Source organism: Pseudopodoces humilis, chromosome 6 (genome assembly GCF_049639895.1).
Source record: "Pseudopodoces humilis isolate 2021_Gansu_Grassland_sample_001 chromosome 6, ASM4963989v1, whole genome shotgun sequence".
NCBI lineage: Eukaryota > Metazoa > Chordata > Aves > Passeriformes > Paridae > Pseudopodoces > Pseudopodoces humilis.
The window spans coordinates 48,259,388-48,274,500 of NC_142205.1; the positions used below are offsets into that span (position 1 = coordinate 48,259,388).

At 38.2% G+C, this 15,113-nt stretch overlaps 1 protein-coding gene across 1 annotated transcript; it reads left to right on the plus strand.

Annotated features, from left to right (window-relative positions):
- The first annotated feature begins 2,983 nt into the window (after positions 1–2,983).
- Positions 2,984–14,999, plus strand: BDH2 (3-hydroxybutyrate dehydrogenase 2). Its single transcript, XM_005517493.3, has 10 exons — positions 2,984–3,060; positions 4,452–4,532; positions 5,995–6,073; positions 7,989–8,085; positions 8,595–8,703; positions 9,897–9,957; positions 10,589–10,702; positions 11,215–11,273; positions 11,963–12,055; positions 13,126–14,999. The coding sequence occupies exons 2-10, from the start codon at positions 4,461–4,463 to the stop codon at positions 13,177–13,179; spliced, it is 738 nt and encodes a 245-aa protein (XP_005517550.1). The 5' UTR covers positions 2,984–3,060; positions 4,452–4,460; the 3' UTR covers positions 13,180–14,999.
- The last annotated feature ends 114 nt before the right edge of the window (positions 15,000–15,113 follow it).

Consider the following 15,113-nt stretch of genomic DNA (forward strand, 5'->3'; position numbering starts at 1 on the left):
CTAAATGGGAATTGGGCACTCAGAACCTGATGTCAACTCCATTAAGGATGGAATCATCATCATGAGATGAGAAGGTCATACCTAAGAAAGATCCCTGCTTCAAAAGTATCATTCTTATTTTATAGGAATAAATCTCTCAGTGATGCTAGGTCCTGTTTGGGTCACTGCGGTGGTTTGACATTGACATTTGGGGAAAGAAGTAAGAAAACCCCACAGAAGTGATGTCTTTGAGAGAAGCTGCTGGGAGCTTCCTCTGTGCCTAGGACAGGCCAATAGCTGGATAGTTCTGAGAGCTGACATTTTGTACCATTTAGAAATTAGGTCTGCCTCTGTGAATTCCACCTTTTAAAAACCACAAGCCCAGGAACTCTCTCTCTCTCTGGTTCTGGCCTTGAAAGGTAGCAGAGCTCTGGTGGAGCTGGCCCTGCTCTCCTGCAGCCTGGGGGAGGCCAGGCTGGACCCCAGTGGCTCCCAGGTAGCGGTTGGGGACTGCAGAGCTCCGGTCCCAGGCTGGGCCAGGCCACGGCTGCTGACGTCTCACTGACACTAAATCACCCCCAGCCCACACCGAACAGCTCCAGGCTAAGGACTGCCTGCACCCCACCAGTGGCTGCTGGACAGAGGGAGGGGCCCATCGTGGCCTGAAATCCAACTTTGTGACTGCTGTGGCCACTGGGCAAGAATTAACCCTTTAACTACATAGATGAGGCCTGCAGACCTTGTTCCTCTCTCCAGGGAGAGAAAAGGACAGAGTGGCAACATGTAGAAAGACAACATGAAAATACCAAGGTCAGTAAAGACAGAGTCAAGCCTTAGGTGAAAGGAGGATGAGGGGTTGCTGAATGAGGCTGAAATATTCTTTTGGTAGGGCCATGGAGATGGACAATGATATACTGAAGTGTCTCCTTTAATTCGTGAGTATGGGGGGATGAAGTATTCAAACTGTAGATCTGAGCAGAGGCATCTACTGATGAAACCAAGCAGATGTTGGAGTAGCTGTGATCCCATAAGAAGCTTGAACAGAGAGAGAGAGAGATGAGATTGATGAAGACCCTTTGGCCCTAGACAGAGAAGAAAACTTCTGTTCCTAGAGATGATCACAGACACAGATGAAGAGAACCTTTGCCTTTGGATAACTCAAAATAATACCCCATGAGTTCATGGCCCATGGACACACCTCTAGGCGGGCTGTGACAATGGGAGGAATGTCATGATGTTCAACTTTTCCTGGGCAGCTGCTATTAGTGGAAATGAAAAGCCACAAGAAAACTTTCTTGTGGAGAAGCCTCCATGGCATGACAAGAGAAAACTACTCTCCCTATGAGGACTGATGAAAGACTATTGTATAGTTGGTACTGCTCTAACATCCCAGGTTTTGTCTCTGCATGGTCAGTTGGGAAAGGAAAAGGTTGGGCAGGGGAAGGAAAGGTGTTCTGGAGGTTTTATTTCGATGCTTCTTATTCTTGTAGTCCTGCTAATAAAATTCTTTATACCTTTTAAGTTTTAAGCCTGCTTTGCCCTTCCTCTAATCCGTATCTCATGGCAAGAAATGAGTAAGTGCACTGGTGATTTTAGCTAGTGCTAAAACCCACCACATTATTTGGTATGTTGGCCAGGAAACTCAAATTGGTGAATCTAAACCACTACAGTCACTCAAACTGACAACTGATATATTCCTGAGCATTCAGCAGTAACAGGAATTGGGGGAGTCATACAAGGGATTATCTGATGGAGGTACTTCTTTAATGAAGAACCAGCCTTCTATTTACTTCGAAGGGCTGAAAACTGCCAACTACTGTACCTACTAAGAAGTTCCAAGGATTTATCTCAATCTCTGGACTGGAATGTGTTTTGGGAAGCTTTTAAAAGCATGACAAGCCAAATAAATACCATTACAGAGTTGGGCAGTGCCATGTCTTCTTTCTGGCCACAGGTATTTGTTTTCTGACAGGGATGAATGCAAAGTGCTGGTGTGTTTGTGGTGGTTTTTTTGTTGGTGTTTTTTTAGGTTGGTTGGATGTTTCATGGGTTTGTTTTGCGTTATTGTTTTTGTCTGGTTTGTTACTCTTTTTGTTTCCCACTGTGATGAAAGGAATTTCTTTTGTCTACCAGCATTTTGGTGTTCTAATAGATGAATTAGACTAACTTTTTTTCTTCCAGAAAGGGGAAGGAAGATGTGTGTATATAGATCTACTTCTTCCGTATACAATTCCCAGTGGGTTTTTTTGTTAATTATAGTTTGCTTGGAACTACTAGATTTGGTGATCTTTCTGGTAAATGAACTAAAGAAAGCAGAAAGTTATTGCAATAGGTCTATGGCTGAATTCAGGTGGCAAAAAGCTTAGGGGCAGATGGATAAATGCTTTTAGCAAATAAAGACATGAAAGATTTCATTTACTGGGGAGCTGATTTAGAAAGCCTTAAAAGCTGTAGTTGAGCAGAAAGACAGGATAAACTGAACTTTTGTGTATCTGTGTCCCAGTTTATCTGTAGAAGTGGCTTTTCTGAAAACAAACTAACTGAAGTTCAGGCAGGACACCAAATTCCTTAATACTATCAGGTAGTTTTTAGTCTGTTGTGAGCTTATAGCTAAATGTGTTTGTCCTAGAATTTTTCAGTCTAATGATACTAATTCTGCTTTAACATACGCAAGTTAAACCACTAGAAACAAAAGATATCAGTTTAACAACAAAAAAATTATCACATAAGTCCTGGTTTGGAATTTGATAGTTTATATTGCAAAAAGACATTGCTTGGAAAAACATGTTCGTGGCCTTTTGGTGAGAATCCTCCTGATACCTTGAATTTGCATTGTAAGAGAGTCAGCTAATGCTGGTGATACTTTTGTGTCCTTTCCTGTGCATGAGAAAAATCACACATTTTAAAAACCCTGAGTTTCACTAGATGGCAGCATCTCAATGTTTCAACAGGAAATTGCGTTCGTATAGAGAAACTTAGCAGTTGGACTACAAATCCCAACAAGCACAGTTAAAAAAAAGAAAACTAGAACTTCCTTTTGTACAAGGGTCGGTAAATAACAAAGCTGTTTGAGGTCTCTTGGTGAGTGACTATATTAATATTTGTTTGTAAATGCTTCATAGAATCAGTATGGCAAAATTTCATAAAACCTGATTGTTAGATTGAAAAATGTATTTATAATGCATTTTGCTTCCCATGTTTTAAGGTGATTTGGGGAAGTACTTGAACTGATCCAGGTGGCTTTTGGAAAGAAAATAATTTTCCATTACATTGCTTCAGAAGTTGAATCTGTAATTTGTTGAATTTGTAACCTTCAGGAAAACAGTTTTGCTGCAACTTTTGCCAGGAAAATCATCTAACAAAACAGAATTTCTGATCAAAATAAGAGAAATTAATAATTGATTCAAAAAGTAGGATACTGAATTTGAGTCAGTAATCTTGAGTCACAGCATGGGTTTGAGTATCTCTAGAGGATAACATTGGCTGCTAACAAAGGGAAGGTTATGGCACCTTTATTTTAATTTCCAAGTGAAGTACTTGGTGTGTTGGATTTATGTGTATATTTAAAGACTTTGTTCTTATGACACCTTTCTACACTCATATCTACACAGACAAAGTTGGTTGGAGGATTATGAAAATGCAGGGTGTTTGCTTATGGGGAACCCAATTAAAAAACTCCAGATACTACACTCTGGCACACAGTGACCTCACTTTTTAGGAAGTTCTTTGAGACTTGGCATTTGTTTTTACTTGTTTGTCTGCATTTTTGCATGCTGTATTTCATTAAACCTAACACAGCAGTTGAAGAGGGCTGTATTTTGCCTTTTGGCTGCTCCATCCAGACAAAGGTAGCAATGCCTAGAGGTTCCCTATTGCCCCAAGCACAGTCAGTGCCCGAAGAACAGGGACCAAGAGGCAAGATTGGCAGTTTCATTAACCCCCACACTTTTCCTGCTTCACTGGGGCTGGGAAGCTGCTGCACTGGAAGATTCCTAAGACAGCTGAGGGCAGATATCAAGGCTAGGGCATTGTGTAGAATGTATTGCAGTCTAGGACATGAAGAGTTGGTAGGGAAAAAAAGACAATCTGCTTTCTGAGAATACCATGAACAGTGGAAACACTAGTTTACAAATTATTGTACTGCTGTTTCATCTTGGCTTTTTGCCTGTTTAAGAAAAATAAAATCCAGTTTCTGTTATAATTAAGCTTAGCTTCTGAGCTCAAATGCCTTTTGACTTCTTGAGGTCCTTTATGTATAACTGGAAAAAAAAAAAGGAAAAAATAAGGTGGGGCAGCCCTGCCTCTCAGAACCCTGAATAACTGAGGGTCACATGGCAGCCAAACAGGACAATTGTGATGGCAGAGGTACACCCTGGATCAAGTCTAGTTTTGGGCATGTATTTGCATCTGATTCCCAGAGGTGGTCTTGGCTTATCTTTGTTAAATTTCTGTGCCATCCTGTGCCTGCACAGGTCAGTACCATGGGGCGTCTGGATGGGAAGATCATCCTGTTGTCTGCGGCAGCACAGGGCATTGGCCGAGCAGCTGCTATTGTAAGTTGTAAAATGTTTGTTCTGCTGTGCCTTAGCAAGGTCTCTCATTCTAGCTTGTCCAAAGACACCTGCACCAAACCAGTTCTTGAGTCAATACACCATAGATGAAGCCAGACTATGCAGTGAAAAAATCAGGGAATAATGTAGCCACTATGCTGTATCATGCACGCTTTGTGCTGTTTCAATTTATGAAAATCTTCAACTCTGAATGGAGATGTTAGATAAGGATAAAAGCAAGATTTGAGGACAGCTGCAATTCTTTTTCTAACAATATATGTTTGGTACTGTTTGTACCTTTTATCCAGTATCTCTGTTGCTTTGTTCTGGGAGAAAATAGAGGTGATCGAGGGAATATTTCCTGGTCTAAGGCTGGATAGTGTGGGGATCCCCTACAGTAAAGCCAAGGCATTTTACCTATATTCACGACTGACATAATCAAGTTCACGTGATACTAACACATTGTTCAAAATGAGCAAATGTAAGAAACCCTTTACAAATTTTGTTTGACTACTGTTAAACAGAATTTAAGGTACGTATTAACTAACAAGTTAGTTTGTAACTCCTTTTGACCAGTTCTTCTCCTGCTACTTCCCTTTTCCATGGCAAATAAAAAACCCGGTAGAGTTATCTTGTTGCCTCTGTAATGTAATTAACAACTCAGGAAAAGCTCCTGTAGCATTTTTGCCAGACTGATTAGTTTCTTATGCCTGTGGTTGAGAACACAGAAGCCTGCTGATCTTGGCTCTTAAAAAAATCACTCAGTCCAAGGAGCAGGTAATCTTCCTGATGGTTTCACTTTGTAAATACCCAACAACCCATGGAAGGCTGGTATGATTAATGTCACTGTCCTCTTAAGCTGCACTTGGGACACTTATTTTGAAGACTAGTGGCTACAGTCCAAGATGTCAGAATACTTGTGACAGACTTTACTTTGTTAGCTGTTGATTTATCAGTAATCACAATAAAAGGAAAGAGGCTTTTGAGGAGACTGTCAAGAATGAAGCAATGTCTCTGGTTAAATATCAAAAGTCATGCTGCTTTTAATATTGTTCTATTCCAATCATTTTCATACAAAGGATTTAGTTTTAAAAATCCTGGTTTATGACTTCTACCTTTACCTGTCAAATTTCATTATTTCATTTAAATCTAACAGTACAGATATTTCTAGCCCTATTGCTTACTAGTGCAGCTAATAAGGGCAATAAGAATATCCATTATCTTTGCCTAGTTTCTGTTCTTATACTTTATTTATGGATTCCTTCCTTTAGGGAAAACACCTTAAATATGTCTTATCACACAAAGTTACATAGTTGTGTGCTGATATGACCAGAATCAACTCTGAGAAACCAGCTGCCTTCAGCCAACTTCTATTTCAAGCCAAAAAGCACCTGGAAAGAAAACATTTTATTCCTGGTACAATCTGGAATATCTAAATATAAACTGCTTCTCTTGTATTCTCCAGGCTTTTGCTAAAGAAGGAGCCAAAGTCATTGCTACAGACATCAATGAGTCTAAACTGCAAGAACTGGGGAAATATCCAGGTAAATGGCCCTACAGCAGGCCATTAGTTCAGCTCTTAAAAGTTTTGTGTAGGTTGTCAGAGATACATTTTGGGGATAGGAAAGTTTGAAAAAGACACAGAAATGAAAATATCCAGACTAATTCTTTCAATGTTTGCATTGCTTTATTCTGTGGTGTGAAATAGCAGAGATTTAGCATGCAACATTGCAACATCAGCATATCAGAATATTATTCTAAACACGTGGAATAACTGATTTTCTTGTGTCACATAAGAAGCTGATATTTGTTTGCTAGAATAGCACCCATTTCAGTTACCTTTTGGCATCACTGGGCTAATTATCAAGTGCATCACTCTGGAAGGCATGGGATGCTTTTCTCTGATCAAGAGAACATCCAGCTATACAAAAAGGTAGACCTCGTGTCTTGCATTTCTATGGTCCATACTTGGCTTATCCTTTTAATGCATTCCTTACTCTCTTGTAGAATCCATATGTCTTCAGAAATTTAATTATAGCAACACTAGATACACTTATTCTGTTTGTACAAATAATCAGGCCTGAAGGTTGTTTTCCTACTGACACCACAGGAACATGCTTCAAGGAGCAGGTTTTGCACAGATGTGTCTCTAATCACAAGTGACACAAGTGGGACAGTATGTTAAAAAGTATTTTTTCAATATTGAAATAAAAAATAAGACTTGGATATAGTTTACAGCTGAAAATGCTTCTAACCTGATTTGAGAGAAGAAAGTGGATTTAATGAATTCCTACTAAAGGCTGACAGTAAAATACACAAAATCACAGCTGGCACATCTTTTAGCATGAGAATTAGTCTCTGCCAGCTGGAGTTCACTGCAAGCAATCCCTTTGTAATTGTTTGGGCTTGAGGGCTTTTCAGGTTCCTTCTGAGGGTGTTTGGGAAAGTGCTACTAGTCCTTTTCCCTCTGCTAGTATGCTCACAAGTAAAGAAATAATTTTCCATCTACTCAGAGCTATTTCCATCCTTTAGACCTATTAGTCAACTTATAATTCATCAATATTTGGCACGTTGAGGTCTTTGAATTTTATCCAGGAGAGGTAATTCCAATGTCATGTCAATCACCAGCCTGTAGTCTGATCAAATACACAAATCTCTTCAAAAGTGTCTCTATCATTTACCTAAAGCCTACCTTACAGAAAACCTATTCATGGGCTTGTTGCTTTGGTTTCTTAAAAAAACCCGATTTTTATCCATTTCAAATCAAATTCTCCTTTAAGTTTGGCAACACTCAGATGTTTTACAGTATTTCATGGAATCATATCTGCTGGGTGAGACTTCTGGAGGCCATGTAGTTCCATCTAGTGCTCAAAGTACCACTGGTTAGAGCAGATTGCTCAGGACTGTGTTTAATCAAGTTCTCTAAGGATGAAATTTCCTCAATAACCTCTGCAGGATCCTGTTCCAGTGTGACTGCTCTCATTATTTTAATAATTTATGCAGAATCATTTTTTATTATTAATTAAATTATATAAAGCTCATTCATAATATCATCAACTACACATGAGAATGTGACATGTAATGACACTGTAAGACACATGTAACTATTTCCAAGTGTTATTCTATGATAATTAGCATGAAATTTCATTATGATTATATAGATTCTATAATGCTTCTGTATAAGAGTATAGTGGAATTCAAATGTATTTGGAATGTTTTTTTATGGTAAATTAAGCTAGCTCATCTGCTTTGTGTCATGCTGTATAACAATTAAAACAGTTGATCATTTCAATTCTCTCCTGAAATTTTAAATAGCATGATATGCTCTTCCAGGTTAACCATTGCACTAACTTAATCATTGAGTGAATTGAATTGTAAGTGCTATCCTCAGCTCATCAGGAAAGTAATCAACTAATCCTTAGTCAAATACATAGAAACAAATGCCATGTTTTTTTCTAGGCATTCAAATACGGGTTCTGGATGTCACCAAAAGGGAGCAAATAGAAAATCTGGCCAAGGAGATTGAAAAGATTGATGTCCTCTGTAACATTGCAGGGTAACCAGATTCTCTTTGCTACTACTGTTTTTCCAGTTTTCCCTGTCCTCCAGAACTATTTTCTATTACTTCAATGCATTTTACTTATTATGTTTGAATTGATTTTGTCCTTTTAATACAAACCTTTGTGTGTTTTCATCAAAACTGAACTTCTTTTTCACAGCAATATAACCCAGACCAAGATAGAACAGCTCTGGAACTTGTGTTTTCCTCACTCTATGGGTAGCCTGTACTGATGGCTTTGACCCTTCTAGCACAACAGTGAACAAAGTCTGACAGTCTGTTACTGCGCTTTTTTTTGTCTTCTACTGCCATTTTTGTTGCACATATTGAGTCTGCTTTGTGTCCTTGGTATTTATCAGAAGAAATACACTGCTTGCATTCTTCAAAGGAACTCTTATCCCCCTCTTTTCAATGTTGGAAAAGTTAATTGCTAAAAAACAGTGATGGGAAAAGGGCCATAGAAATGTAAACCATAGACAGTAATCTGCTTCATGCACTCATTCCAGCTTTGTTCATCATGGAACCATTCTGGAGTGTGAGGAGCAAGACTGGGACTTCACGATGAACCTCAATGTTCGCAGCATGTACCTAATGATCAAGACATTCCTTCCAAAGGCAAGGCTTGGCTACCCATGACTTTTAGTCTCTGCTGCATTGTTAAAGTGTGAGAGATCGGAGTTGTTGCCACTTTGCCACTGTGACAGCATACAAAATACAAGTGTGCTGCTTTGGATAGGGGACCCCTTAGATTACAGTGATCCTACTGTAAAACATTCTCTGCATTGTGTAAGACAGACAATTTCTCTAAAGGATATGGTAAAGAAGATTTGTTTGGGGAGTTGACCTATGTAAACTAGCTAAAATACTTCAGACTTTATGCAGAGCAGTGAGAGAGCCATTGCAATACAGTGCTAACATATGATACTACAGCACATAGCTGCGCAATACCGCTGCTACAAAATATTTATAAATAATGTATATTAAGATTAATTTTATACAGCTCTGGAGACTATCTTGTGAAGAAATTCAAGGATGCTGATGCTAACATGCTGATTAGAGCTAGCATGAACTAGCTAACATGCTAATTCAATGAATGTAGCAGCTCAAAGATGCTTCTTGGTTTTACATAATCACTAGGTTTGGGCCTACAAAATCTTTTGGACTGAATAAGGTGTTTGCATCCCCATAAATGCAAAGGCCAGACTGGAAAGCTGTGACCATGACTGGATGACAACTACTCTTTTCAGTATTGTTCCAGTTCTTTTTGCTTAGCTGGTTTGGTTTTTAGCTTGGGGGTGGGTTTTTTCTTAGTTGAACTTAATTTTCAAAGTTTGGGGTTTTTTAACAACTTCAGGCATATCAGGGTTTAGGATGCCTAAAAAAGGTTATAACTTAAAGAAAATTAGCTACAATTCATAGATGCTAGAGTATTGTGCTTTAGTCTTCTCCAAAACAAGAGGAGTTTGAGTGGGATCAATGGGTTGCTGCATTGGTAGATGGTACAAGCAGATGTCTGTGTGGTGCAACTTCCTGTGAGGACAAGAGGGCAGTGACTGAGAGGTGGCGACCAAGGGAAAAAATCCTTTCCTGCCATAGTTTTCAATCCTGACATGGCTCAGGGGAACTGAGTGAGAATTTCAGACTCTACTACTTCAGCCAACAGCACCTACCCATTAAGCCAATTAAGCTTTGTTGCCCTGTCTATCAAGTGCATGTAGAGCTGTCCTGTGAGCTGCTGTGGGCTATTTTGCTGAACCTGCAGATGACAAAATAGCTTGTATTTAAGTGACAAAAATACTCTTTTGCAGATGCTTAAACAGAAATCTGGGAATATTATTAATATGTCTTCTGTGGCATCCAGCATCAAAGGTCAGTAGCTTGCTAGAATTACTTATATAAATCTTTAAGATGATGGATATACAATATAAATATTGCACAACTTTGAACTTGGAGGACATTCTAAATTCAAAGGTATTTCTAAATCCTGTGGAGGTATCAGTTAGGAAAAGAAAAGTGAACCCATTCCACTCAAACAAAAATGCAAGGACACAGATGGAAAATTGTATAAACTCCAAGATTCTTATCTCTGAGCTTTTTCAATGTTTTGTTGCATCCTTTTTACCAGTATTTAGTAATTACTTCCAGTGATATCTTGGTACATCATGACAATTACCTAAGTGCTGTAACTATGCTATCAAAAGAAGCCTGATTATGACTGACAGATGGATTTCTGCTGTTCCTAAATCTTTGCTGCTTCTTACATTTTCAAGACTAGTCCCCAGATTTACACTATTGAAAGATTGTGCTTTCCTCTGGTGTATACCTGAGTAGAATTCTGGCAGTCGGCATTCTAGCTAGCCTGCCCTTCTGGAGAGGCTACAGATGCTACAGGAAATGCTGGAGTTCAGAAGCAGGTGCATATTGAACAATCTTGTCTCTTTTTTTCTTTTTCTTTCTTTTTACTATGTTTCTGTGCTGCCTTAACACGACCTTCTGTTAGGAGTTGTGAACAGATGTGTCTACAGTACTTCAAAGGCAGCAGTTATTGGGCTAACTAAGGCTGTGGCTGCTGATTTCATTGAACAAGGCATCAGATGCAACTGCATATGTCCTGGTAAGTATTCTTACATTATTCTGTGAGCTAGGAGCAGATACTAGGAGGCCAGATTGAGTTTGGCTTTTTTAAGAATAGACTTGCAAGTGGTAACTGAAGTTACCAGCAGTCTACAAGAACAGAGCATGCTTGAAAGGCTTAATATAGAAAAGTTGTTATTTTGTGGTTAAACTGGATGTTTAGTCTGATTAACCTAGTATCTGCACTTTATACATCCATTACACACTATCTGAGTGGTTATTTTCAAAGATGCAGTCTAAGAAGTTAGAAGCAGGCAAGAGCTAGCTAACATTCTGACTATTGTTTAACCATCCAAAAAGTATTGAATCTAATTCTCAAAACTCTTGCCTCACTACTGAAATGTTCTCTGTTGGTAGCTTTGCAGTCTTGCTCCTGAATTACAGTACAAAGTTACACATAGGTGTTAAAAGACATACCAATAGAACAAATGAACTTTTGTTGTGATTGCTGATGCCATTGATTTTTAACATTGAATTTAAAATTTTGCTTAGGAACTGTTGACACGCCATCTTTACAGGAAAGGATCCAAGCCCGGCCTAACCCAGAACAGGTGAGAAAGCAATTTATTAGCTGTGTATATATGCTTAACTCTCTTTAAAAAAAAGAATATATAGCTGCACTTCTGCCCATATTCAGGAATGTCCTCAATTTCAGAGTACTGTGGACAATTTAACATTGCTGTCTCCTTTGAAAGTGTGGTCAGCTTGAACTCGAGACAGAAGCCTTAAGGCCAGACCAGAAATGAAGCATAATACGGCTTAATGTAGAGAGTCTCTCATCCATGGAATCAACTCCAAGTGTTGGTTACAGTATCCAGTGCAAAATCAGGGGACATTTTCTATTGTGGCATGTGTCAGCCACGAGGTAGTGCAAAAACAGTACAGACAGGGCATTCTGGCCTATCCATTTCAACATTATTTGGGATGCTTCACCATCCCTATTAGATAATGGCAAGTTCTCATTTGGAGGACATGGGAATATCTACCACCAAAGGAAGAAGGATTTTATACTGGCTTTATTCTGGAACCAGAGATTTGTTGCTTTCTAAAAATCTCCTAATTTTTTTCAACCTGAAGTTCCCATTCCTGTTGATTTTGTTTTTCTAGCTTTAATTCCCTACTTAGTGCACTAAAGGAAGTTATGACTAGAGGCCTGTTTCCAATATTGCTTTTTACATGTCAATAGGCTGAAATAATTGCTTCTTTATTTTTGATATACAAAATGCTCTTGTATATCCAGGCATTGAAAGACTTTCTAGCCAGACAGAAAACTGGAAGGATGGCTACTGCTGAAGAAGTGGCCCATCTCTTTGTGTACTTGGCTTCTGATGAAGTAAGTATAGACAATAAAATGTCCTGTTATAGAATGCCATGCTACTTTGCTGCTTCACAGTAGAGAGGGTATTTGTTTTGGGACAATTTATGTTCTCTTTGAGGTGGATTATTACAAAAATAAAAAACAAATTATGTTCTTTTACTGAGTTCATCCTGCAATACAAAAGGTGTTCTGAATGTTGACAGTGATTGCAAAGCATTATGTATTTGGTGTCATAGCCCGGTGGTTTCATGTCACCTGAGAAAATTGACAGACCCCCAGATCATCCTGAATGGTGAAGAGAAACGATTTACCAAGCTTGATCATGTTTTAAGGAGGTAGATTTAGTAGAGCTGCTGGAGATTTTAGCTAATGCTCAGGGCGATTCTGCCGTTCCAGCATAAGGAAAACAACAGACCCACTGTGGTTGTTACACACCAGACTCTTGATGACCACTGCAAACAGCACCAACACTAACAAGCACACACCAATGTTATTTTTAAATATAAATTTACTGAGACTCTAAAACTGGACTGGATTTGTCTGGATGTGTGCAGCAGTCCTAATGTTCATATAAAAATACTTCAATGGATTTAGTTCAGTATTAATGTTGCTATCCATCAGTAGTCTGTTTCTCAATTTCACCTTGGTTTTAGTATTTCCATAACACTAGAAATTTTTTCCAGTCTGCTCACAGGGTTTTAAACCACATGTAAATAGAATTCAATTTTCTCAATATATTCAGCATGTTTCAGCACTGACATAGGGAAGAATGTCAACAGCTCAGTTGCTTACCCCACTATCTGTATAATCTAAGTTTTTAGTTAGGTCCCATTAACTGGCTGACCTGGTCAGATTCTGCTTAGCTGGACAGACCTAATAACATCATAGTGTGATGTGTTTATTCCTGCAGGTAAGATATCTGAAGTCCAGCTTTTATAAATTTGTACTCTCAGGTATTTTTGAAAAACAAAAAAAAAGTGTATAAAAAGAAAGCAGATTTTTTTCATTTAAAGGAAAAGTGTTTCTCTGTAATTAAAAGCCATGAAAAGTTACTTGAAATCATTGTTTATTTTGTGTAATTTCAGTCTGCCTATGTGACTGGTAATGAACTAATCATCGATGGAGGATGGAGCTTGTGATTCACTCTACCTGCAAATGGAAATTCATACTATGATGGGCAAAAAATGAGGATGGTGTTTCTTGCAAAGATTGAGATCATGCATGTGATGTCTTTCCAAAGAAATTTGCTGCTATCTCTCTCTAGATTGATCTTACTGATTAACTTTTCCTTAAATAGAGAAATACTGGAGCAAAACGTACTTCATGTGGCTTCAATTTATGGCGACTCAAAAAACATGAAAGAACAGCAGTTTAATGTTTAAGATTTCAGGAGGCCAGAAATATTATTCAAGTTACAAAATCTGAATTGTGTTTTCAGCAAAATCTGAGTGAAAGGAATTAACTATTATCTTTTTTCTCATTTTACAAGGTATTTGGAAATTAAATACTCCCAATTAGATTTACATGTACAAGAACCACTATGTAAGGGCAGTACTCTGTCAGGTATGGATGGGGGTATATGTGAGAGGAGTATTCTTAAATACATGGCTGGATCTTCATGAATATGCTTGACTTGTAGACCAAAAGCAAAAGGAGTGGATTTTACCACTCTAGATAGAGCTGATATATTCCTCTCCAAAATATTACATTAATATTGGACAAACTGTAAAATCTGTTGCTAGGTGCTACACTTTGGTGCTCTATGCCTTATTATCAAGTACCAATACAGCTCACACTAAAGCACAAAGCAAAATTTCTCTGAAAGGGACTGTTTCTATAAGAGTATGTGCTGATGTTTTTGTTGTGATAGCACATGGTATCTTTCATTCATGAAATAGAAACCTATTATTGTCAAATTTTATACTCTGGGAAAAAACACAGGTCCTGACCCAGAGATCTAAGGTGATGAGTAATCTGAATTCACAAAGCATTTGTTTTACTAACATGCTGCTTAAAACCAACATTAATTATATGGTCTGTCTGCCTAGAAATATGGCTACCTTTAACATAGCTCCATTTATCCAGTTCATAAATGAAACTCTATGTAATTTAATACATATCTATGTGAGGGAGGAATTAAGGACTAAATGCTACTGAATATGATTCATCAGTAATCAAAGCACAGGAGAAATGTACAATATTGTGTGTGTTTTTCTGTAACAACAACTGCCATGTTCATAAAATTATTTCTTAAGCTTTCCAATATCAGCTGAAGCATTAATATAAATTATTTTATTTGAACGATAATGAAACACATCTAGTTAAAATCTGGCCTCTTATTTTAAAATAATTGTATGTAAATGTAAATTTTACAAATGAGAAAACTATTGTGGATGTTGACTTCATTTGGCTCATTATGGGTTTAACGTTTACCTTTAATCGTGGTTGGAGCATTCTGACCTTGTCTAGTTTGTTTATAGGTTTTTAGAGAATCTAATATTTCAATCAAGTGACCCTGGCAGCCAAGCAGGATCAAGTTGGGGCACAAATCCAAAGTTATCCAAAATGGCTCCAAAACTATTCACTGACATAAATTCAAACATTAAAAATCATCCTGGCAGGACACAGTTTCAATGGTTTCAGAGTTTAATATGAAGGCTAAAATCCTTCTTCTGTAGTAGATGCAGGAGGCTTACCTTGAAAAGGGAAAATTTCCCCACTGCAGTAACACAGGGAACATGTACTGTGTATTCTGAAAATAAGAAAGAAGAAAATAAGGATCTGGGACAAATTTCATTATACTTATTGCATATTGGCCATCATTACTTAGTGTTTGTAAGCTCACTTAGAAGTGATTGTAGTTGATTGTAGTATACATTTGCTGCTCAGAAATGGCTGCTGCCGTTGTTGTCAAAGCACTTGTGCAAGAATATAAGTACCACCTGCCTCTAAATTGCACTAAAGGCACAAAGGGCTGTTTTAGTGGTAGACCAAGAATCTGGTGGACCAGAAAAGTAAGTATCAGCAGAGCTTGCTGCCTCTTGCCTTATTAGCAATGTTTTTCATGGAGGTG